We start from the raw sequence: 25,372 nt of genomic DNA, 5'->3' as shown, positions 1-25,372 counted from the left end.
GAAATATAGAGTAAAATAAAGAACACATAAAAACTGGAAAATGAATTAAAAGAATAAATGAGGAAGTGCCGAATTAGAAAGAAAAAGATTATATACTGGGATTATGGGAAAAAACAGAGTTTTATAATAATTTGACAAAATGATGGACGACTTTTAAAGAGAAATATAAAAAGAATTATTTAAAATGGGAAAGTAGAAAGAGACAGAAAAAAAGAATATATGAAAATGCAGAATAAGATATTAGAAAGTTTAAAGAGAAATGAGAAAGTATATTATAGAAAAAAGAAAAAATACTGTATATAAAATAATTTTAAAAAATTAATGGATTGTTGTACAAATATATTTTTACAAGGAAAAAAGAAAGAACTATCTCCATATTTAAGAAAGTGGTATCTTGAGAGAAATGAAAAATAAAAAGGGGAAGGTGGAAAAACAGCAAGGAAGTATTATGAAAATCGTGGTAGAGTATATTAAAGAGATGGTAAAGAAAAGAGAGATGAAAAATGAAAATGAATAGAAAGTTAAGCAATTTACAAAAGAAATAAAGATGTTGATAAGCAGATCACTCTAATAGAAGTAAATTTGGTGATAAAGAAAGTAAACCTTAATTCTTCAGTAGGTTCAGATGCTATATGTTATTTAATGTTTAAGAACATGGAGCAATGGCAAAAATAACTCATAGTATGTATATTCAATGAATGGCTAAATGATGGTATGTGTTCTACACAAATATGAAGTGGAATTATGATATTTATTTGGAAGAAAGGAGAGAAGGAAGAAATTAATAACTGGAGACCATTGGTGTTAAATAACACTGATTATAACATATTTATGAAAATAATACAAATAAGATTAGAGAATAAGATAGATATTGTATTAGAAGATAATATTTATAGATTAAAAGGAAAAGAGTGTCAGAAATTATTAATGATTGTTAGAGAAGTAGTGAGAGATGATTTTTAAAAAGAATATAATGAAGCAAAATTATTGGCAGAAGATATAAATAAAGCATTTGATATGACAGATCATAATATATTATGGAAAAATAATGGATATCATTTTAGTAAATAAATTCAGAAAGCAATTAGATTGGTGTATAGGAATAGCAAAATAAGAATTTTAATAAATGGTTGGTTAAGTGAAGAGACAGAAATAAATAGGGGTTTAAAACAAGGTTGACTGGTGAGTAGTATTTTATGTGTGATAATGGCTAGTAAAAAAATGAGGAAATGATAAAAACACAGAATAATGGTACTGAATATCGTGTCATTATATCTTATGCAGATGTTATCAGTCTTATGACCAAACAGAGTAAAATGAGAAGTCATTTTGTGCATAAATAATAGTTTAGAACAAACGGGGGTGTCAGTAAATAGAGAAAAAAGTAAGGGATTTGTTTCAGAGGAGAAGTTAAAGGGAATTCAATTTGGAATAAAGGAAACATTGGTAATAGGAATACAATGCTGTGTATTGAGTGTTACTGGGAAGCAATGAATGAAAATTTTGCAGACTCTAAAAGAAATTAGTGTCATAAGGAGTAGGTATATCTTATCTTTTAGGAAAGATAATGCATTTGATTAATTCCATATGGATGAGAAAACTGTGGGGCTGAAGTACATATGATACCAAAAGATTTGGAAAAACAGTTTATCATACTGATGTTTAGATGTATTTGGGGATCTAGGTTAAAACCAATTAAAAGAGAAGTATTACATAGGGATAAGGAAGACGGGGGGTTGAGTCTGTTGAACACTATGGTATATAGTGCACTGTTGAATTTGTATAGGGTATTAAAATGGATAAATGGAAAAACCGCAAACTGGTAGTAAGATTGTTTAAGATAAAATATAAAAGGGAACTGAATGTAATAAAATTGAAAACAGGGAGACAGCATCAAGACAAAATAAATACATGGAAGTTAAATATAGAAGAGGTAGAAGAAAATTATGGTACAAAAACAATGTGAAACATTACTATGTGAATCCATGGGGATATCTGTCAGAAGGAAAACAAAAGCTACAAAACAAAGAAATATGTGGAATGTCAGGATTTTTATCGAGGTTACAAATTAATAGATTACCAGTAAAAGGAATTATGCCTTATTACAAAGTAAAAAGAATATGTACATTGTGTGATGAATTAGAAACTGTAGAACAAGTTTTAAAAACATGTAAAAGAGTAACGAAATTATGGGAAAAATAATAGAGAAGAATATTTTGAAAGAAATACAAGACTATAAACAGATAAACATGGATATAATTGAATATGGATTTTATGAGAAATGTAGTAAGGAATATGTCAAAAACTTGGATAAGAAAATGTTCCTTAATGTAAATTGGGCAATACCCAATATAAAACGAAAAATTAACTGGGAAGGGTTGTAGAAAAAGAAGTGGAGGTCTATACAAATGTGAAACAAAAACTTGTAAGTGATGGAGAAATGTAAACCTAATGGAAATTTAGTAATTATGTACATTTGTATATAGTTGCATATAATAAAGGACCCCCTACACTTTTCGACAGATGCTGTGGGATATTTTACATCCACCTGAGCTACCATCAACTCAAGCAGATGGGGCCTCATTTTACCACCTCAACCAAAGAACAGCACACTCAGGATGCAGCCCCCCCCCCCAATATGCTGCACGACAATGTCATCAATCGATCCAATTGCTGTGGGAATAAAACTCACAGCCTTCTGCATCAAAGGCAGGTGTGCTATCTGTTGTGTTAATAAAATGTTGGGCAGCAGCTGGATTAACTAAATCTATAGCTGTTGAATCAGGTCTGGAATAAGTGTATAAAAACTTGAAACAATTTGGAACTTTGCACATTCTATTACCTTTTCTTAGGTGCACCAGGCTTACTTTCTGGGAAACCTCAAGATATGACAAACACATCCACCTATGTTGACAGTACTGGGGGACATTTTTTGACAGACAAAAGCTCTGTGTTCTCCCACCAAAAATTCTAGCACATCCTGAAAATATTCTCAGAGAAAGAGAAAACAGAATCTCACACAGTGAGATTTGGATACCATACTCTCCTCTGAATCTGAATCAGAAATCTGAGAGAAAACGCTGCATCTGTCCCATCACATTCTTCTACAGATTCAAGATCTTGAACATCTTCAGGAAAGAATGTATCCCTTTTTCTTTTAACAGAAACCACTTTATAAGAAGGGTCACTAGCCTGTACAAGACCCTGAGCCAGTGCCAGTAAACTACTCCTATCCAGAAGAACTACAGCAGGAGAAGATAAATGTTTTGTTTTCTGCTTCTTTTTGACAAGAAAGTTAGGAAAATAGGTTTATTAATGTCAGCAGCAGCTTCCCTGGGTACAACATTATGGCACAGCAGGGACACCTTGCCTGTTCTTTCTCCTAAGACCAACAAGAGTGGCTGTCCCTTGCCCACTCAGAGGACCCCAACAGCTGCAGAGGACGTGGCTACTCCACATTCCATACTCACTATATGAACAACACCAGAGGGGCCCAGATGAAAAAGATGAAAAAAGATGAATGGTCTGAGGAAACAACTTTAGTCACAGCAGAGCCACCTGTGGCTGAGGCAAATTACTAGCTTACTATGGTCTCAAAATCTGTCTGGTTAACTTTTTCTTTTTGTGGCTGGAAGGTCTGCCCAAGGGACCATCAGTGATGCTCGTGCATCTTCCCTGGAGAAACTAAACAGCACAAGTTAGTAAACTTAGAAAGCTGTTAAAAGTCATTTTCCCATACACTTTCAAATCCCCCTCAAGTAAAATTAATACAGTTTATCTATAGAAAAAAAAAACAGTTTAAACACTTTACAACAACTTTGAAAATGTCATGTAAAAAGTACACTTCCATGTAAAAGAACACTTAAGATGTGAGACCGTCAATAAAAACACAAATTCCTAGCTTAAAACTACTTTCCTAAACAGGACAATGACTATAAACAAAAAGGTTAATGTGGAAAGTTTTTTCCCAAAAGGAACTTATCTGCCTAACAATGGAAAAGTGATAGCTGACTGTCGATCCTTGAAAGTCCACAAAGGAGCACTCACTCTGGCAACAGAAAAGCTCTGAAGGACTTGGCGCCCAAACCTGTCTTTTAGTCAGGCCAGCTCGAGTTGTCTAAAGGACTGGGCGCATGGCAGGTGCTCTGCAGCTTTGGGAGCTGGCCAGCTATTATATTCTTAGCAGGATATAACCCATATAGCGTAGGCTACTGCAGCAGTGATCAATATGATGAACATCACACTCCTGAACAAGTTAAAAAGAATGAATTTGTTTTCCAGGCCTGCTTGCAAGGAATCCCAGAGCATAATTTTGTCAGTTGTCTTTTGTGAATGGAGGCAAATGCATATGGTTCAAATTCTGGAAAACACCCTGATTCAGTTTCTATTTGTGAGGGTCTGTCATGGTCCAGCTCAGCCTGCAAGACATCTGTTGAATGAGATTGTGCTGAATAGCTATGTCCCAGGTTACTATGGCCAATCTGCACAGAGGGAAAGATCTGGAACCCCCTGTTTTTATACCATATCACTGTGATTTCGACTATAATCACTAGTAGAGGTCATGTTGACTGATTACAAATGGCTGAGAGTGTTGCATGCTTTTATAACCGACAACATCTCTTTTAAGTTTGCGTGTTTTGGTCTGCATTTTTTTCCCACTTTACCCCCAAGGACACAGCTCCTAAGTAGCTGTTCATACAGACAGCAGTAGAGCTGGAAGGGAGAAGGGGAGGCCTAGATTCAGATAAAAATGGTCTCTCCACTGCAGCTTTTTTTTTTTTTTTTTTTTTGCAAATCCGAAAAATGAATTTAAAACACCAGGAGGTGTTGAAGTTGGGACCATACAGATTTTAGGTATCACTGAATCCTTCTCATGTGAACTCTGGCTAGAAGAATTATGAGAATCACTGATGCCATGAATCCAGCAGCCTGAGAAGTTTCCTTGCTAAGTCATGGACTGTGCGGTGTGAAAAAGCACAGGAATAGATCTAGTTGTAGATCTACTTTTTTTTCCTATGGAAGAAATGCTCTTTGAACTTAAGTATCTAGGAGACATCCTAGAAATACAATCCTGTGAAAAGAAGTCAAAGAACACTTTTGAATGATCTTAGAAACTCAGTCTTTAAAGACAATCTCTTATCCAAGTGAGAGATCTCTAACACTTTGGAAAAGAGTCTGGAGAGATAAGCAAGTCATCTAAATCCAGAAAACTGTGACTACAATGAGTCTGCAGCAGGGTATCACTGGTGCTAGACACTCTATGAACACCCTTGAAGCAGCTTATTACCCAAAGGGTAATGCAGAGAACTGAAAGTGTAATCTAGCTGTTTAAAATTTAAGGCTTCAGGATTATGATTATAAACTTCTTTTAAACCTGGAATTACGAAAAAATGGACTATGAAAAGACAGCATTTTGAACTTTGGGTCATTCACAAACTGATTAAGAAAGGAAAGATCTAGGATTGGTCACCGCTAAACTTTTTTCTTTGGTACCAGAAGCATTCCTGAATAAAATATTTCCCTGTCAAGAGAGATGAAAAGATTCTATAACCCCGACTTTTCGGGTCAGAAGATGCTGATTGACAGGAGGGGGAAAGGAATTTGATCTGATGGAGGAGGAGGAATATCCTAAAAAGAAGGAAGGGACTCATGCTGCCATCTGTACCCATTGGAGCATTCTCTGAACCAATTTGCCTACTCCTGTTGCCAAAAGAGAGAAATAGGGAAGACTTAAAGGAATGTCAGTGGGAATTGATGGGGTTGCAACTGGCAGACAGTCATTCAGAATTATTAGACTGTCCTGGTTTCTACGAAACTCCCTCCTTCTTGAATTAGATGTCTGCTTACCAAAAAGCTTGCTGAGTCTGCTTACTTTACATTTTATAAAAGGATCCTGAGTTAAGGATGAAATCTATCAAACATGGAAAAGGAAGGCTGAAAATCTGAGTCACCCCATAAATCAGTTTCCCTCTCAACAAACTCAGGGAGGGGATTAGCATTTAGCATTGCGAAGGAAATCAGTGTAGGGTCATATCTGGGATTAGAAAATAAAAATTTGTAAGACTGAAGAACTTTATACACTCTCTGCCTTCTTGGGTGTTGCATGCTGGCTGTCAGGCATGTTGCAGGCTACAATAAAAACATTCTCCAAGGCTGGAAGGACAGGAGGAACAGGAGTAGTTTGAGGAAATTCCAGCTGTAATAAATTATACTTTTTTTTCAAGGAAACTTGAATGTCATTGAAACCCTTGTTTATTTTTGAAAATCGTTTCAGAAACAAAAAAAAATATTCCAATGGACAATCAAAAGAAATACTTTCCTCAGAATCAGAATCCGTTTCCTGAGGAGAAAAAAACAACAGAAGTTATAACTTTACAATCAGTTCCTTGTTCATCACACTAGGAATCTTCAGAAAATGAAGAATTTATTTTTCTGTAATCAGTAAAATCCAGAATTAGAAGGCTTAAGAGCCTTAATTAAGCCCTAAGCCAGGGCCAATAAACTTTCTCTCGATAAAGTAACTGACAGAGAAGAAAATAAATGTTTAGCTATCTGCTTCTTTTTGATGGGAATATTCACAGAAGCAGACGAACTCAGGAAACAAGCATCCCAGTCTGGGTAGACATTGAAGCATTCCCCACTCCTTCCTCAAAGACTGACAAGAGTGATTCTCTTAGACTTCCATGATGGCTGCAGTGATAAACAGCTCAACTTCAACTCTCCCACTGGGAAAACAGAAACTGAGACAAAGGAGTACCATTCAAACTTTTTTTTTTTTGGATAACATTTAGTTACTGGCTAGTAAGTACACTGCCTGGATGCCAGCAAAGAACCCCGAAAAACGTGAAAGAAAATTAATCAGAAAAGGCGAACAGAAAACACTATCTGGGAAGGATTCTGCAGCTGTTCAGCAAAAAGCAGTTCAAGCTTCAGCTTTGGTACAAGAAATGGCTTCCAGACGTTTATAGGAAACAATAAATCAAATGTACTCAGAGGTGATTAAAATAAATGAATGACTGAAGAACTATACAAACTCAAATAACAAAAGGCTGGATAAAATAGAATAAGTTTTAACTAACTGTTGAGCTAAAGTAATAAAACTGCAAAAATCAGAGGATGAAATGAAGAAAAAGCTGGCTGATTATAAGACTTCTCAAGAAGACCCGTTTCAAAAAATAGTACAGTTGAAGGACAAAGCATGAGGAGAAAACCTGATATTTTCTGCTGTACCAGAGAAACTGGAAGAAATAGACTATTCATTTTATGAAAGTACAACTAAGCAACTGGTCTGGAATGCCACAGCAGGATTTGATAAATGAGCATATGCCCCAAACCTGGCCATGAGTAAGCAGCAAATACATGCATTAGTAAAGCTGTAATCATAGCAGCAGAAAGAGTTTATCTTGACAAAACTCTGGCAGAAGGGCAAATTATCAAAAACTGGAGACAGCAGTGTTTGTAGAAATGATTATAAACTGTACACCAGGCAGAAGAGAAGCAAATTTATCCCAGCGATCAGGGAATGTCAAGAGGCCGGTGTGAGATTCAAGCTGCTGTATCCAGCTGTCCCCGGAGTATTTTTTTCCTGGAGGTACAGTCACCCATCTGCAGCTGAGGCAAAGTAGCAGCCAGATGAAGCAGCAAAGACTGTCTGGAATTTTCTTTTCTTTTTCTGGCCAGAGAAAAGAAGAATCAAGGAAGCAGTCAGTTTTCCATGGAGAGGCAAGAAGGAAGCCTGGAACCATAGCAGCAGCCAGCAAAAGATAAGCATCAGAAAGTAATAACATGCACTTGTCACATCCCCCAAGCAAAATTTATACAACTTTTCTCGATAAAAGTTAGCGCAAACATTACAAAAAATAAAACTGTTTCTTAAAGTATTAAAAGAACCACCGTCTTTCAAATAACAGAAGTCACATTACAGTTCAAACATAATAAATTCCTAGCATACAGAAACAGTCTGGCTTTAAAAAAGTAGAGTTTCAGTCATAAAATGAATTCTGGAAGTCTTTTTCCCTGAAGGAACTTGCATGCCTAGCAACAGAGGAGCACTAGACAACTGTCAATCCAAGAAAAACCTGCAAGAAGAGCATTCCTCTGTGACAGGAAAACTCTGAACAGCTTGGTGCCCGCACCACAGATTTTCTCCAGCTCTGCTTGAGATGTCAGTTGTTTGGTAGCATGTGGAAGGTTCCCTTAAGCCATGGAAGCTGACTGGCAATTATATATATATATTTCATAAGTTCATAGATGAGTACTAGGCTAAGCGCCCTGAAGGACCATTTTAAGCCTAGCCAATAACTCAAGAACAGAATCCAATCCTGTACCTTGTGTTTATAAGGTGAAGACCTTAACAATTATGCCAAACTGTCTTTCAGCTTCTCCTGTTAGGGGTCACCACAGTAGATCACCGGTCTGCCAAACCCACCTCTAAATTAATGCAACTACCTTGTGTAGGAAGAGAACCCACAGCTCTCTGCAACAAAGACAAGTGAGCTTTCTGTTGAGCCATTGTGACTGTGGAGGATATAACTCATACAGCTAAGGCTACTGCAGCAGTGCTCAAATAATGTGCATCAGTGGAGATACACGACCAAACTCTCTCCGTGGCTGCCTTGATGACAGCCATTGCAGTTAGCTCTTCCCTCTCAAATGATAGGCACACGACCAAGTGGAGGGGGCTAAATGTTGTCAGGGATGTGATGGAAAATCATATTAAAAACAGTGCCATTTGATCTTTTACTTCACCCAAATCGTGAGGATGGGACCTATGTTTAAAATCTCATTTGAAGGCCAGCACATCTCCCTAAAATGGCATGCTACAGCATCAAGAGTGGAGCATGATTCTAGGCACTAAGTGATGGCATAGCATCTACAGCCTTCTCCCCCCTACTCAGCATCAACTACGTACCAGTGGTGCTGACATAACATATTATAACATATCTCACTACTACTTTTTACAAAGCTTAAATAAGAAAAACATTGAAAGGGAAAATATAATTAATAATGACCAAAAAAAAACTATACTTAAGTGAAAGCTGTGACGTGTACAAACATATTAATTTGCTCTTTCTGAAGTCCACATACCAAGAACTTCCACCCAAACAACAACACACAGCCATTACATCTCAATTGAAAGCATCACTAGGCATATATAAGACAAAGTTCTTACCATGTGTCTTCGTAGGATGGTCTGACTCTTCATATACTTAAGGCAGAACTCACACATGTACAGCCGACCAAGACGAGCATACTCTTCAGGATAGGGGGAGTGGTACCATGTATCTAGCTCATACCGACCAAAAACAATGGTTTTAATCATGTGGCTTCCTTCTGTTATCTGGCCTTGTAGCCGTAGCTTCTCCTTTGCAGAAAAGAAATAAAAAGAAGTTATGTCTTACCATAATGTTCCATCTGTGTTGTAGATCTTTATTCATTCACTACTGTTAGGACTTCAGTTCCGTCCTCGGAACAGACATGGCCATTTCCAAGCTTGCGCCAGCCAAAAAACTGTCAGCTAAGACCTACCCATAATGCCCCTCTCATAGTCTCTTCAGATCGAGTTTGCCCACCCCTGGTCGAGCAGTAAGGCGCCAATTGTCTAGATATGGAAACACCTGGAATCCTTGTAGTCGAAGATGAGCCACTACCACTGCCATACATTTGGTGAACACTCGGGGGGGGGCTGTCAAGAGACTGAATTGTAGTGCTCTGAAATGGTAGTGATTGGCTCCCAGGCTGAAGCGGAGAAATCTCCGGGAGGAGAGATCCATCTTTATGTGGTAGCACACGTCCTGCAGGTCTATAGAGCACATCCAGTTGTCCCTCCCTAGAAAAGGGAGAATGGACTGTACCCATGACCATCCGGAATTTTTGAGGTTTGATAAATTTGTTCAACAGGCAGAGATCCAGGACTGGTCTCCAGTCCCCTGTCTTTTTTGGCACTAAAAAGAACCTCAAGTAAAACCCGGATCCTCTCTGGTCTGGTGGGACTGGTTGGAAGACTCTTTTTCTTAGTAGCTTTTCTATTTCTAAGGCTGCTACCTCCCTCTGATTGGGTGGCACATCGGGGATTCGTTTGGCGGGTCTAGGAGTTAAATCGAATGGTATCTGGTAGCCTCTGGATATTATTCTCCGCACCCAGACATCGGTAGTAATAAGTTACCAGGCTGGTAGGTGCAGAGAAAAATGACCCCTGGCTGCTTCCAGAGGAAAGCAACAAGGCCACTACTCAGGAGCGCTGGTAGGGTCGGCCGGATTAGGAATTTCTAGTGCCCTGGTTACGCAGACCCCCTGTACCCTGAAAGGGGCATCTTCAAGATGAGCTGCCCCCTCTGCCCCAGGGTAATTGCTCACCATGAGTGTCACGAAAAGATCCTTGGGATTTCTTGAACCACAATTTTCCTCCCCTCTGGTTCCTGGAGTAGGACCTCTGGGGGGTAGAAAAACGTATGCCCAGAGTAGACAAGGTCTTTCTGTCTTTCTCACTTCATGCTAATGTGTCTCGTACTTTAGAACCAAAAAGTGCAGATTCGTCAACAGGCACACTGACAAAAGAAGATTTAAAGGGGTCTGCGAAATCACACAAATGCAAAAAAGCATGACGTCTCATGACAATGTCTGATGCGGCAGCTCGAGCTGCCCCCTTGGTGGTGTGAGATATCAAAAGCATCAAGGAGTTCAAGATAGATTCAAGGGGAGCTAGCTGTGAGGCAAAAGTGTCACGCACTTCATCAGGCAGTACCCCCGCCGAAGAGGAAGACATTTCAGAGATTAGGTCTCTTTGGAGGCGAGTGAAGTGTGCCAGATAGTTTAGCAACCGAATGGCAAAGGTCGCTGAAGCATAGGTCCACTTCCCTAGTCTGTCCATGGCCCGGGGCTCCCTGTTTGGAGGATGGACAGTGGAACTATCTTCTGCCAGTTCCCTCTTGGTGGCCGCTGCCACGACCATGGAATCAACTGTCAACTGCTTGGACCAGTTGGGCTGGTCTTCAGGGGTGGATAGAATTTTGTCTGGCCTCTGGGGGACGGTTCTACATTGTCCACGGCCTTCCAGACACACTGCATGATCAGCTTAATAAGCTCATCCGCAGGTGGGGTCACCCAGGAAGTAGATGGCTGGGCATGGAAGGCCTGCAAGAACACCGATTCCTCAGAAGAAGGGTTAGAGGACTTCAACACTCCCCGCTGCTTGAGGATTTTGAGAATATCTCCAAATGAGACGTCGTCTGGGGAGACCGCGGGGACCCTTCTCCCTCATCGCAATCGGTGTCCTCAGTGATAGATTCCTCAAGGGAATTAAGGAGCTTCCTCTTGCACTGCTTCTTCCGGGGTGGCTCCCCAGTGGGATCTTCTGAGGAGGACTTTGGAGAAAGAGTTCCCTTCAAAGGGAGGTCTTGCGGCTCCCATGCCCGGGATCCCGAAGTAGAAGGTTGGGACAGCTGCATGCTAGAGGGGGTTCTGGTGCCGATGTCAATGATGCTGACTGCGAGCCCAGGGAGGCAAGAACCCTCTCCATCACCTGGAAAGCAGGCCTGCCCAAGGAGTGATGGGAGCCCGGAACCGAGAAAGACAACCTCGGAACCAAGGTCACACGCCACCCTGAGGAGCCCACATTCAGGTGAGGAGCTCCGAGAGGACTGGAAGCTGTTGGAGCCGTGGACATAGATGGCACCAATGAAAAAATAGGCACCGGGCTAGGTACCACGGTGCCAACACAGTCCAAACACTGCTTCGAGAGCACACTGGCTCCAACGGAGCCAATGCAGCAAGGGTGGTATGTGCAGACAGGGAAAACTCCGTAGTCAGGGCCGAGACAGTATGCACTGGGGTGGACATCGGTACCAAGATCTGCAGGGCCTGGGTAGAGGCCAGAGGAGGATAAACAGGAGAATATGCTGTAAAGGATTCCGAGGCAATGGGGACAGAAGGTCTAGCTAGAGTGGGCAATCCCCTAGCTGCCAGAAACTGGTCCACAAGCCGCACTACATCTAGTTCAGAAAGACTCCTGGTGGATCTATGGGAGGCTGCTGAAGGAGAATCAGGTCTTTCAAGAAAGGGGCTAAACTGATGCCCCAAAAAAGGGTCGTATGTTGGACAGTATCTGGTTCTTGGGAGATATTCGAGTTTAGGAACCGAGGTCATAGTCTGTGGAGCCAAATAAGCTATCGGCACAGTGGCCAGGGATGGTCCTGAAGCAGGTATGGTCATGAAAGCCCTGTCGGAACCAAGGAAGGCACCGAAGCCGATGGTGCCGAGGCTGGAACTGAAACAAGAGTCAACATCAGAGACGGCACTGAGGGTGAAGACACAGTGCCTGGTGCCGAAGAGGTCTGCGCCGAGGGCGCTGGAGAAGCATGGAGCTGACTCGGTTCTGTAACTAACAGAGATGCAGGAACCGAATGACTCAGTTTTTCCTTATGTTTCTTGGTCTTAGAGGGCGGTGAGACCTCCGACCCAGAGAGAGCCTCCGAAAAAGGCATTCTGATTAAACCTTTGAGAATTAGCTTGTTTTTGCACTCTGCTAGAGTGCAATTGCTAAAACTAGAAAAACATCATAATCAGCATTTTTATGGTTCACGCCCAAACAGTAAATGCATCGAGCGTGGCCATCCGAGTTGGGCATCTTACTACCACACTTGTCACACTGTTTAAACCCCAACTTAACTTTGTCTCACAGTACAGGCAACAAAGGGCTATCCGAAAGAAAACAACAACAAAAAGGGAAAGAAAAGGAGAGAATACCAAAGATGGTATTAAAAAATACCACAAGTGGTAGAAGGAGGGCCTACCAAAGTCAGGAGAGGGGGACAGTACCAACGATAGTAGACAATTAATTACCAAAGGTAAAGGATAGAAAATAGAAGCAAGTTATAGACGATAGTAAGAAACAGCTAAACTGACTAAAAAATGGCAAGGTTTTAAGAGAAACTACACAAAAATCACAAATTTCCACTTAGCTTGAGAGAGAGATGGCGAGGCACGTCTGACAAGGAACGCGGCAAACCAGATCTGGAGAGACTATGAGAGGGGCATTATGGGTAGGTCTTAGCTGAGAGTTTTTGGCTGGCGTGAGCTTGGAAACAGCTGTGTCGGTTCCGGGAACGGAACCAAAGTCCTAACAGTAAGGAATGAGATGAAATATTTTTAATGAAGTTATTAAGCGAGTTAAACTAAATACACTGCACAAAAAAATTACTTGAACTGCCTCTATCCTTCTTTAAAAACAGCTTGCATTTCCTCTGATTATCCTTAAATGTTTTTTTCCCCTCACTTTAAGTGCTTTGCTCACCTTCTGCCCATTTAATCAGTATGCCAGTTAACACAAAGCTACTAATGCTAGATTTACAACTCCTTTCAGTCACTACAACTTAAATACATTATAGAAATTATACATTGCTTAACTGGGTTATTTTCTGTATTAACAAAGCAGTAAATCCTCTGCATTTTCAATGAAAGCAAACTAAACATCTACAATACTGTATCAACCTTGCTATTTATCTGCGGAAAGGAAGATGAAGTTTACTTATATTAATAAAATACTGACTGTGTACATAGCACTCCAGATCTTAACACTGAACATTTGATACTCACTATGACCTCCTAATGATGTGTAAACTATGATCGCATTTAATTCAGACAGACAGCTCAGTATCAAGTTGGCTGATGAAAAATAAAAATTCAGAAAGCATTTCTTATGGATAAAGTGTGTGTGTGTGTGTGTGTGTGTGTGTGTGTGTGTGTGTGTGTTGCATATACAGTAAAAACATGACACTGATTCCTTACATTCTCTGAATCCCACATCAACTTACTCAGGATTGGATGGTCAGTCTATCCCAAGAAACGCACCTATAGGGAATTTAGACTCAAGCAGCTTATCAATGGTAGTGAAGTTTTTGTTGTTTGATACACTCGCAATCCCCAGAAAAAAAAGAGTGTATTCACCCCTGCCCTCAACAACACGCCTTCAGCCTTCCAAAAAGTGTATGAGCAAGATCTCAGAGGGCTTCTTAACGAGCCCAACTTCCACAATGGTACAACCTCTCACCAGCGGAACTGGACGCCATGCGGGACTAAAGCTAGGATCACGATCTGCGTATCATGAAAGCAGATAAGGGAACGGGCCTTGTACTTATGGAACGGGAAACCTATGTACAAAAAATTTAACAATTTGCTGCTTAACCAGGACTTTTACAAGGCTGTGACCTTGAACGAAGTGAACAAAGCTTCACTACCATTGATAAGCTGCTCAAAACCCTGGAATGCAAGCAGCATATCACCCTAGAGGAATCTGTTTTTCTGTCGATGCATAACCCCAGCCTAGGAAGAGCATTTGGCATCCCCAAAGTACACAAGGACCCCGCCAACCTCCCCCATTTAGGCTCATCATCTCTAACCATAAAACCAAGACAGAGACAATCTCAGAATACCTGGACTTCATTTTCAACCCGCTAGTTCAGGCGAAGGATTTTTACATGAAGGACTCCTGGGACTTTTTAAACATTTTGCATGAGAGTAATACTGATTTCTCAAAATGTATGTTAGTAACCCTAGACGTAGTAGCATTGTACTCCAACATCCCCCACAGGGAAGGTTTGGAAGCATTAGAACTTTTTCTCAACAAGCATGCTAAATTCAATATTTTTAAAACTGAAATGCTTATAGCTTTAACCACAGTGGTTCTAAAAAACAACTTTTTCAGCTTCAGTGGAGCCATCTCCCTAAAGAGCAAGGGGGTGGCAATGGGGTCCAAAATGGCCCCCTCTTTCTCCAACCTAGTCCTCAGCACATGGGTGAAGGAGAGTTTGACCCATATACAAGGCTTCCACAAAGCCCACTTATATCGTCGTTTTATAAACAATATAGGTTCATAGGTTGGTACTACGCTATCAGCCCTAGGGCCTATACAAGCCTAGCCATAACAATTCCCTGGCTATTTCTTCCCACACTATTTACTTCCCTGGACCCCTGTCTAGCAGGGCGACTGACGTGATCCCCGGGGTGAATTTCCTTTCTCCCATCCAATCGTCAAGGTTCCTTTTGAAGAGGACCAAAGAGGCACTCTGCTTGACATGTATGGGCAATCTATTCCAGAGTCTGGGGAGTCTCTGGGTCAGGAACCTATCTATCCAGCATGTTTTGTTTATTGTGATGACAAGGTTTAGATCCCTGGAGCGTGTCGCTCTGAGGGATTGGGATTTCTTTATGTGTAGCATGTCCAACAGCTCTGGGTTTGACATGGCCTTGTATGTTAAGCAAAGATCGCCTCTGAGTAGACGATATGCGACAGAGTATAGCTGGAGTTTTTTAAGGCGGTCAGCGTAGGGCATCTGCTTTAGGCCTGTGATTCTTTTAGTGAGATATTTCTGTGGCCTTTCCAGTTGTTTCAGATGTCTTGAGAGGTACATACCAAACGAGGCATTGTATTCTATAATGGGTCTAATGAGGGATGAGTACAGTGGGACAATGACCTCCTTTTTTCTGGATGAAAAGCCCTTAGTGATGAGGTGTGCCACATAGAAGGATTTCCTGACTGTTGTGGCGATGTGGTTATCGAAGGTGAGACCACTGTCCACCTGTGTCCCTAAGTCTCTTATCAAACTTTCGGTGTTTAGTGTACTGCCACCTATATGGTAATTCATGAATACATGTTTTTTCCCAAAGGGGATAACTATACATTTCTTGGCATTGAGCTTGAGCCCATGGCTCTGGCACCAAGCATCTGTTTCTGTAAGGCCCTTTTGTAGAGTATCCACATCATTTGGGGATTCAATAATGGCTCCCAGTTTGCAGTCATCTGCAAACTTTGTTATCCAGAGTCCCTTAGTGTTGGTCTGTACTTCAGAAAAGTAGATGCCAAACAAGAGCGGTCCCAGGACTGAACCCTGAGGTACTCCACTTGTCACTTGTCTGGAGCTGGATTTGGAGTTGGCTACTTTTACAGTGTGGGTTCTATCAGTAAGCCAGTTAGCAACCCATTGGGTGACATAGGGATTAATGCCCAGCTTAGTAAGTTTATCTATGATTCCAGAGTGGGGGATGGTGTCAAAGGCCTTGGCAAGGTCTAGATAGGCTGTGTGGACCACCTTACCCTTGTCCATGGCACTGGAGACTGATTCAAAGAAGTCAATCAAGTTTAGGAGACAAGATCGGCCCTTCACAAACCCAAACTGGGTGGAGTCCAGTGTTTGAAGGTTGCCAATGTCTTTGTTTATAAGTTCCATGATAATACGCTCCATGGCCTTACAGCTAAGGCTTGTCAGACTGATGGGACGGTAGTTTCCGGGATCCAAGGTGGATCCCCTTTGTGGAGTGGGATAACTATAGCTGTGCGCCACTCAGTGGGCACGAAACCTGAGGTGAGGCTATGATTAAACATGACATTTTTTCATGTGGGAGGGTGACAACACCGAGCTGGACACCTTCCTTACGGCACTCACAAACAGCATCCCATACCTAGACTTTGTAGTCTCAGGACGAGGGACCCACATCTCCTTCCTTGATACTCAGTTAACCATTGACCCCAGCACTGGAAGCCTTACCTCCAATGTGTAATGAACACTTACAGGAACAACTTCCTGGATTTCAATAGTCAGCACCCCTTCTTTATGAAGAAGAATGTGCTCAAAGGGCAGTACATCCAACCTCTCCGGGATCCTTCCTCAAGGAAAGCCAATTCCTCCAAACAGCTAGTAGCGGATGTCTTTCAAGAAGTGGCCTCCCACAGATCAGACAGACACCCACCCATCCTTACTCATGGCTTCACCCCTCAGGCGACCACCAGAACTACTGAACCTAAGAACAGAAAATAGGAGTTATGTACTTACCATAAAGTTCCATGTGAGTTGTTTATCTTGCCTTTATTCTCACTGATGGGTTCGGAGCCGATCCTCGGCTCCGACACGGCCGATAGCAAGCTCATGGGTTGCCAGTAGCTCGAGGCCAGCCCCTTATCCCACAATGCACTGCTGGAATTACCTCAGATCTTGTTTGCTGCGAATAATAATCTATACATATATACAACCCATACATACTCTCTTATATATATCTACGAAGAACAGTTCCCAAAGGGAAAGAAGAAATATTGAATAACCAGACCAAGGTGAAAATTTGAGATAGCAGCTAACTGAACTCGAACTGTAGCAGCTGCTGCCCCTTCCTTAAAAATTTTTGTCAAAAATTCCAAAATGAAAGATAGCGGAGCTCGAAAAGGATCAATGTTCTACGCGTTGGCCCAAATTGAGAACCTTTTCCATTTACTGCCATATAGTTTCCTGGTAGATGGCTTGTGAGAAGACAAGAGAATCTGTCTTGTATCTTCTGAAATCGAATGAAGCCTGGCAATTAGGGGACGTGGATTAGCCAAGCGGTCAGTTTCAGGGACTGCAGAGAAGGATGAAGGTCCCCTGACGGGTGCATCAGAAGGTCCGGAACTGGGTCCAGGATCCATGGATCCTCCAACAGATGATGGTGGAGAAATGGAAACCAAATCTGTCGAGGCCAGTAGGGGGCTATGAGTATAACCTTCCTTCCCAGCGATTTTGCTTTCTGTAAAAATCTGGGTATTAATGGGAAGGGCGGAAATGCATAAAGGAGACCCGGGGGCCAATAGTGTAACAGTGCATCTCTCGGGGGATAACCCAGAGGTGGTATCAGGGCAAAGTAGCTTCTGCATTTTGAATTGAAGTGGCTGGCAAAAAGGTAGCAGCAAGGCTGGCCCCATTTGCGGAAAATCAACTCCGCAACCTGTTGTTTGAGAGACCACTCGTGAGGGAGTAATATTGCCCTGCTTAGCTTGTCCGCTATGACGTTGGATTTCCCCAGGATGTGCGCTGCTAACAGAAAACGCTGGGATGACACAGCCCATTGCCAAACCCTGAGGGCTTCTCGACAAAGGGGGTAAGACTTGGTTCCGCCTTGCTTGTTCAAGTACCAGACTACTGACATGTTGTCGGCCTGAATTGCAATAGTCCCTAGAGGGAGAGAGTCCTGAAAGTACTGCAACGCTAGAAGTACCATTCTCAGCTCTAGAACGTTGATGTGCAGATGTGATTCTTGATCTGTCCATGTGCCTTAGGCAGTCTTTCCCGGAAAATGCCCCCCCACCCTATCAGGAAAGCATCCGTGGTCACAGTGGCTACTGGGGGGGGGGGGGACGACGACAAAGGGTCTTCCTATTGTAACATGAAGAGACGTCAACCACCACCGAAGGTCTCTCCTGCAAGAATCTGTGATAAGAATCATGTGGTGCATTGGTAGTTTTTGGTAAGACCACTGAGCGAAGAGGAGCCATTGAAGGATTCGCATATGCATCCTTGCGAGTGGTATAGCCAGGATTGCTGCCGCCATCAAACCTAGTACTTTCAATACCTCCGCTGCTGTAGGTTTGTTCTTTGACACCAGTGAGCTGACGTTTTGGCTGAGAAGAGAGACTCTTTCGAAAGGGAGACATAGAGTGGTGGTTGAGGTATCTAACTCTGCTCCTATAAAAACGGTATGCTGAGATGGCGATAAGGCAGACTTTTCAAAGTTGATCGTAATGCCTAATTGATGGCAGAGTGTTAGAGTGTATTGTGTTGCCTGAGTCAATTGATGCCTGGTGGTAGCGGTGAGGAGCCAATCGTCTAAGTATGGAAACACCTGGAATCCTAGACGCCTCAGGTGAGCCGTGACCACTGCCATACATTTGGTGAACACTCTGGGGGCTGAAGTGAGACCAAAAAGCAGGGCTCAAAACTGGTAATGATTGGCTCCCAGCCGGAAGCGCAGATGATCTCTGGAGCGTCTGCCCATCTTTATGTGATAGTACGCGTCCTTGAGATCTATGGAGCACATCCAATCGCCTTTCCCTAAAAAGGGAAGACAACTTCGTAAAGAAAGAGAAGTTCCGAATGGTCACGCTTCAGTCCATTTGGAACTTCTCTTTCTTTACGAAGTTGTTGAGTCTGTTGAGGTCCAAGTTAGGTCTCCAGTCCCCTGTTTTCTTTGGTACCAAAAAGAATCTTGAGTAAGTTCCAAATCTGACTTGATCTGCTGGGACTGCTTGGATGACTCTTTTTCTAGCAATCTGTGGACGTCTACGATTGCTTGTTCCTTGTGATTGGGTGGAACATCTGGGATTTTTTTGATAGGAATGGGTGGGGTAAAGAACGGTATGAAATATCCACTGGAAATTATGCTTTGTACCCAAGTATCCGATGTTATGTTTAGCCAGGCTTCTGGGTACAAAGACAAGCGACCCCCGACTGCCTCCAGAGCTGAACAGTCGGGCCCCCTTTCAGGGGAGCTGGTAGGACTGACCGAAGAACTGACCCCTGTCACCCTGTTGCTGTGGACCCCCTCTGCCACGGGGGCGGCATCTTCCGTTATAACCCCCTCCTCTGCCTCTAGAGGGGGTTTCACCATGTGTGTCCTGAAAGGCTGCCTGAGTTTTTCGGAACCACACCCCCCCCCATGGCCCTTGGGGTAGGGCCGAGTAGGAGTGGAAAAACAGACCCCAACGGCAGATAAAGTCTTGCCTTCCTGCTCACACCTGGTTAAAGTTTCCTTTACTTTGGTCCCAAACAGTGATGAGCCATCGAAAGGGGTATTAATAAAGGAAGACTTGAAGGGTTCCGCAAAGGAACAGAGATGCATCCAGGCTTGTCTGCAAAGAGCAATGCCTGAACTAGCGGCTCTACTCGAACCATCAGCTGCGTAGGATATGAGACGCATTGAACGAGTTCACTACTGCGTTTAGGGTAGTGAGCTGGGCGTTGACTTTGCCGGCCACTCCTGCAGCTACTGCACCCTGGAAAGTATCTCCTAGCTCTTTCAGGAGATCTCTCTGTAGTCTTGTAAAATGGGTCAAGTAGTTCAGTGATCGCAGAGAAAAAGTCGCTGAACTAAACATGCGCTTCCCATATCTATCCATAACCCTAGAATCTCTTAGGAGGATGGATAGAAAAGGATGTCTCAGATACTTCCTTATTGGTGGCTGCAGCCACCACCATGGCATCCACAGGCACTCAGTCAAAAATGGCTTATCTACTGGGGCAGATATGAATTTGTTGGGTCTACGAGGGACAGGTTCCATGGCCTCCAGTGACTCCCACGCCTTACGAGAGATCAGTTCCATGAGCTCGTCGTAAGGCGGAGACACCCAAGAAGTGGAAGGTTGAGACCCAAAAGCCTTCAAGAGCACAGACTCATCCTCAGTAGGGGTCTTGGACTGTCAATCCCCCTCTGACTAAGGATCTCTAGTATCTCTGCAAAGGAGATATCCTCAGAGGGGGACTGAGGGGACCCTTCTGACTCATCTAAGTCCGTGTCAGATGTCAAAGACTCCTGTGGGGAGTCTAAGTGCCTCCTCTTGCACAGTCTCTTCCTGGGCACCTCCTCAGTGGGAGGATCTGGGGAGGTCTCAGAAGAGCAGGGGACACCCTGTGGGGGTACTTGAGGCTCGGGGTCTCTATGCTTAGAGGGGTTGGTAGATGCAGAAGTAGACACAGGAGCTTGAGGGGAGAGGGAAAGCTGAACCGATGCTGACGTTGTCTTTGGAGACAAAACTCTTCTCATAGCATCGAAGGCACCACGGCTCCGACGAGAAGGAGTGAACGGACCCGAGAGCACCATCCGATCCTCCCACACCGAAACCCTGGGCTCCGAGCCTGAGGTAGGAGCCGAGCTCATCCAAGCCGAAGCCCAGAGAGGAAGAGTTGGCACCAACAAGTCGGTGCGACTATAGTCCCAGGACCCGACGGGAGAGCGTCGGCTCCAAGAGCCCTCGGTCGGTGCCGAGGACATCCGATTAGATGGAGCCGATAACCCCGGTGCAGGTATCAGCTCCAAGCGTTCAACCACCATCGGTTCAACTTCCTTCGGCTCAGAGAGTCCAGTACGGCTCGGAGGAGGAGTAGACAAGTCTGGTTCCATGATCTTCAGCACCGACGAGCTGGTCGGGGCCAACAATTTGGCAAGTCTTGGTGCCTGTAAAAGCTTCTGCACTAGCCAATCCATGTCCAAATCTGAAAGGCTGACTGAGGACTTAGCTGAGTGCACCGAAGGTGCTGACTGAAGCAGAGGTGAAGAAGGAACTTCAGAGACCGGCTCCAATACTGAGAGCTGGCTCCGAATCGACTCGGTTCTGATGACTGTGGAACCGATGACCCTCCTTCTGAAACTTTAGCCTTTTTGGAGACCTATCTGATGACTTGGATTTTGAGGATTTGGAGGACATACTAGCACCTTCATGGCAATTCAAAACTTCCGAAAAAGATTGCTGTAGCAATCCCCTGTCTATAAGTTTCCTCCTTCTCTCCAAGAGGACTCTTGAAGAGAAGGAGTGACAAATGCTACATGTGTCTTGGAGGTGCTTGGCCCTCAGGCAGTAGACACATTGAATGTGTCCGTCAGTGACGGACATTTTCTGCCCACAATCTGGGCATTTTTTGAATCCCGATTTGGGATGGGATCTCTCCTTATCATCTGACATACTGAAGAGAAAAACAGTAAATTAGATTCACAAACCGGGCACTATCCACAAAAGTATTTTATATATATATATATATATATATATATATATATATATATATATATATATATATATAGATATATATAGATATATATAGATATATTTAAATATAATACAAATATGGGGCTAAGAAGCCCACAAAAAAAGCCTAACTACTAAAGGGATTAATAGTAGGAAAAGTGCCTAAAGGCCCACACAAACTAAGAAGCCAACAAGGCCCTAATTCTTAAACTATTTAAACTATCTAAACTATCTAAATATAACAGAACTAACACACACTAGATATATATATATATATATATATATATATATATATATATATATATATATATAAAACAAAAAGAAAACTTTTTAGACATGCTGTTGATTTGTTTCTAAAATGGTCTGAGCTAGCTGGATCACCGAGATTTCTCTTGCCGTGGCAAACTAGATCTGGGGTAATTAAAGCAGTGCATTGTGGGATAAGGGGCTGGTCTTGAGCTACTGGCAAACCTTGAGCTTGCTATCGGCCGTGTCGGAGCCGAGGATCGGCTCCGAACCCATCAGTGAGAATAAACGGCGAGCTTTAACAACTTCACATCTATAGTTTTCCCATCCCCATCAGCCGAGATATGCAACCCATTAGGGATATCATTGGCAGAAACTGGAACATCATAAAAGCAGACTGCAACACCCACCAGATAGTGGGTAACGAGCCTGTCTTCTCATACAAGAAGACCAGAACGCTCAAACAAACCTTTGAAAAGAAAGAGACTCCCATACTCAGGAATGGCGCAGAACCCCATGAGCCTGCTATTCCGCCACCCTTGCAAGCACTGAGTAGTCTGCCCTTTCATACACTCAGGCACATCCTACACTTTTCAACACTGCAACATCACGTGCAGGTCAAAGCCCAGCACAACTGCCACTCAAACTTTTCTAGTATATGCAGCCTACTGCAACAAATGTTTTTCCTTCTACATTGGAAAGCAATTATTAATTATTAATGATTAGAAAGCTCTCAGACAGGGTGAAGGAACACCTTACAGCCATCAGTCATAATGACAGTTACAATGTATTAAGCAGACACGCCACGAGCTGCAACGGGGTTCGCCCGTTTTAAATTTCTACTGTTAGAACAGGTCCAGCAGTTTTTTGGAGATTGCAACACACTACTGGAGCTGAAGGAATTAAAGATGGCAACTCCTCCTTGAATAGGGTTTCCACCTGTCCCACTTTGCGAGGGACAGTCCCCTCTTTGGGCAGGTGTGTCCTGACAAAAAATATTAAAAATGGCAAATGTCCTGAGATTGTAGTACATAATTATGTCCCATATGTTATGTAATAGTTGCATAAAATAATTATTTCTGTATCTAAAATACCAAAACGTTACAAGAAACAGAATATGCAACTAAACTGCTACAAGAATAAACTTTTATTTAGGCAAAAAAGTAAAGTTCTATCCTTTGTACTGACCATGGGTATGTGTCGGCCTGTAAAATCTGATGTGTGTTCCGAAAATGTCCCACTTTGGCCATTTGAAAAGGTGGCAACCCTATCCTTGAAGTAGATACCCCACCAGGGCTCAACGAGAATCTGAACATTAAATGTGCATTAAAGTGGTACAATTAAAAAGTTACAGCACGCCCCCTAGGGGCAGGATGCTAGCAGATAAAACCTTTTGTTTTACAGCAGTGTCTCTTATTAGTCCAAATACTACTGCATTAGCGTAGTCTATCTACCAATCATAGTGAAGCATTTTTTATACCAGTTACACTATTTAAAGCTCGCACGGTACTGCAAAAACATTACATTTTGCTCTGATGAAAAAGTTCGATTGATATCAATAAAGCAAACAAAAGCGCTCAGCAAATAACAGTTCTCCTTTTTTGTTTTTGTTTTTAACAGTTCGGAAGTTTTCAGTAGTATATACATACATATATATATATATATACACATACATATATACACACACATATATATATATATATATATATATATATATACACACACACAGACACACACATATATATATATATATATATATATATATATATATATATTTTATATATACATATATATATATATATATATATATATATACATATATATATATATATATATGTATATATGGGATGTGGGAAGAAAGCAGAAACCTTAACAAAACCCCACTATCCCCAAGCAAAAGTGTTCCTCTTACAACCACTGGCAAGCTTTCATGTGGTCAGACCTCACTTTACAAGGCAACAACCACCAAGCAGCATTTTTAAATGATTCAGTTTATGATACTGTTGAAGTCCACAATTATGTTTCTGTTTACATGTTTCAAAGAGTTACAAAATTGCACTGTTTGTTTAGTGAGCGTCAGGATTCTCTGTTTCCATTCTGCTCACATTTTGATTACTTCTACCTTCACTTTCTTTTGAAGAAGCTAAGCACATTACCTTGCCCTTGTTTATTAGTACTGCATCCAGCAGCAGGAAGACATTATCAGGAGAGTAAAACTTATGAAATACTCAGCATAACAAAGAGATCTTAAAATAAAAAACAGGAAGCCTGCTACTGGACAACCTCCTAAACAATCCATTCCCCACTGCTACGTTTTATGATATGCATGCTTACATTGTCACATACTTCTAACTACTTTCCTAGATATCAATGCTTTATTTAAGCTTTATACACTTACTCACTCAAATGTATATCTATTCGTATCTCACTACTGTAAAATGAATTGATGTTTGTATATTTAGCAACGTTGTCATAACTTTTGAGCTTTCCTCCTCATGCCTTAGCTGAAATGGGGCATCATCCTTGTCCAGTCAGACCATCCCATATGACAAATGCAATACAAAATAAATGAGTCATAATGAATCTATTAGGATTTTTTATTCATTAAAAAATCTTACTCTTTCCTCATTCCAAAAAAGGGACTTGAACAGTTTTCTGAACTAAAGCATTCTTGAAATACACAAGCAGCTCTAACACACAAGTGTCGGGGCACTGGCTATTTGCTCTAGTTTCTGGTTGGTGAAGGAGTGTTATTAATAAGTTATTAATAAGATCTTTAAATTACTGATTAGCTCTGGCTGCTCTCCGTTCTTGCCCCCAGCGTTTCTTGACCTCTAGAATTCCCAGCTTCCCAACCTGCTACTCCTGAACCATGACATTAAGTACCTGCCTTCCTGATGACCAAGGACCCTTTCAAGCTACCTGCAGTCTCATCCTACTGCCTTCATATCCCTGTACCCTCACTGAAAAGGAAGCAAGAAAGTATGTTATTAACCAAGCCTAGCAATAAAAGAATACGTTAGTAACCCTAACACTTCCAGGTGGTTTAAAGAACGCTTCCCAGCCGGGACAGTCAGCAGCCTCACTCCCCCGTACCCTCTATAAGGTAACCAGTATTCCTTTCTCACCTCTATTCTTTCCCCTTAGCTGAATATATTGCCTTCCCAATTCCCTGCCTAGCCTTTTCCTTGAAGGAAACTCTGCTGCAATACTACATCTGTCCACTAGGTGGCACCAGCATACTGCCCTACTTATATGCCTACCCCACAGCTTATAAAATAATTATTTTCATTCCTCTGGCCTCACCTCTTAATTGTGGCATAACCTCTTTCTTCCTCTTAGTTTTTCTTTTTACTACAACCATCCAACTGTCCTACAACTGCAACTCCTGGCTCCCTCACCTCTTTTAGTACCTACCTTAGACTTACCTTCAGTAGTCTGCTTTCTTACTGATTGCTCTTCCTGAACTGTTCCACTCATCTGTCTCCTGCTTTTTTTTTTTTTTCAGCTACCATCTTTAAATTACTCAGCTTTGACCTCAGATATAAAGACCTTTAACCCTGTCGCTTACCTGCATACCTTCCTGATGGTAAG

General features: G+C 42.1%; 1 protein-coding gene across 3 annotated transcripts in view; it reads right to left on the bottom strand.

Moving 5' to 3' along the window:
• Positions 1 to 25,372, bottom strand: part of LOC122788133 (histone acetyltransferase KAT7-like) — a 1,071,811-nt gene that overhangs the window by 453,793 nt on the left and 592,646 nt on the right. For all 3 annotated transcript variants that reach the window (XM_044055075.1, XM_044055076.1, XM_044055077.1), the window contains exon 9: positions 9,173 to 9,364. In XM_044055075.1, the coding sequence (XP_043911010.1) occupies positions 9,173 to 9,364 (192 nt within the window). The remainder of the gene's footprint in view (positions 1 to 9,172; positions 9,365 to 25,372) is intronic.

The sequence above is a fragment of the Protopterus annectens genome, chromosome 13.part0 (genome assembly GCF_019279795.1).
Source record: "Protopterus annectens isolate FY-2018-M chromosome 13.part0, PAN1.0, whole genome shotgun sequence".
Classification (NCBI taxonomy): Eukaryota; Metazoa; Chordata; order Ceratodontiformes; family Protopteridae; genus Protopterus; species Protopterus annectens.
The sequence above is the reverse complement of the archived record's forward strand: the minus strand, read 5'-3'. Positions and strand labels throughout refer to the sequence as shown.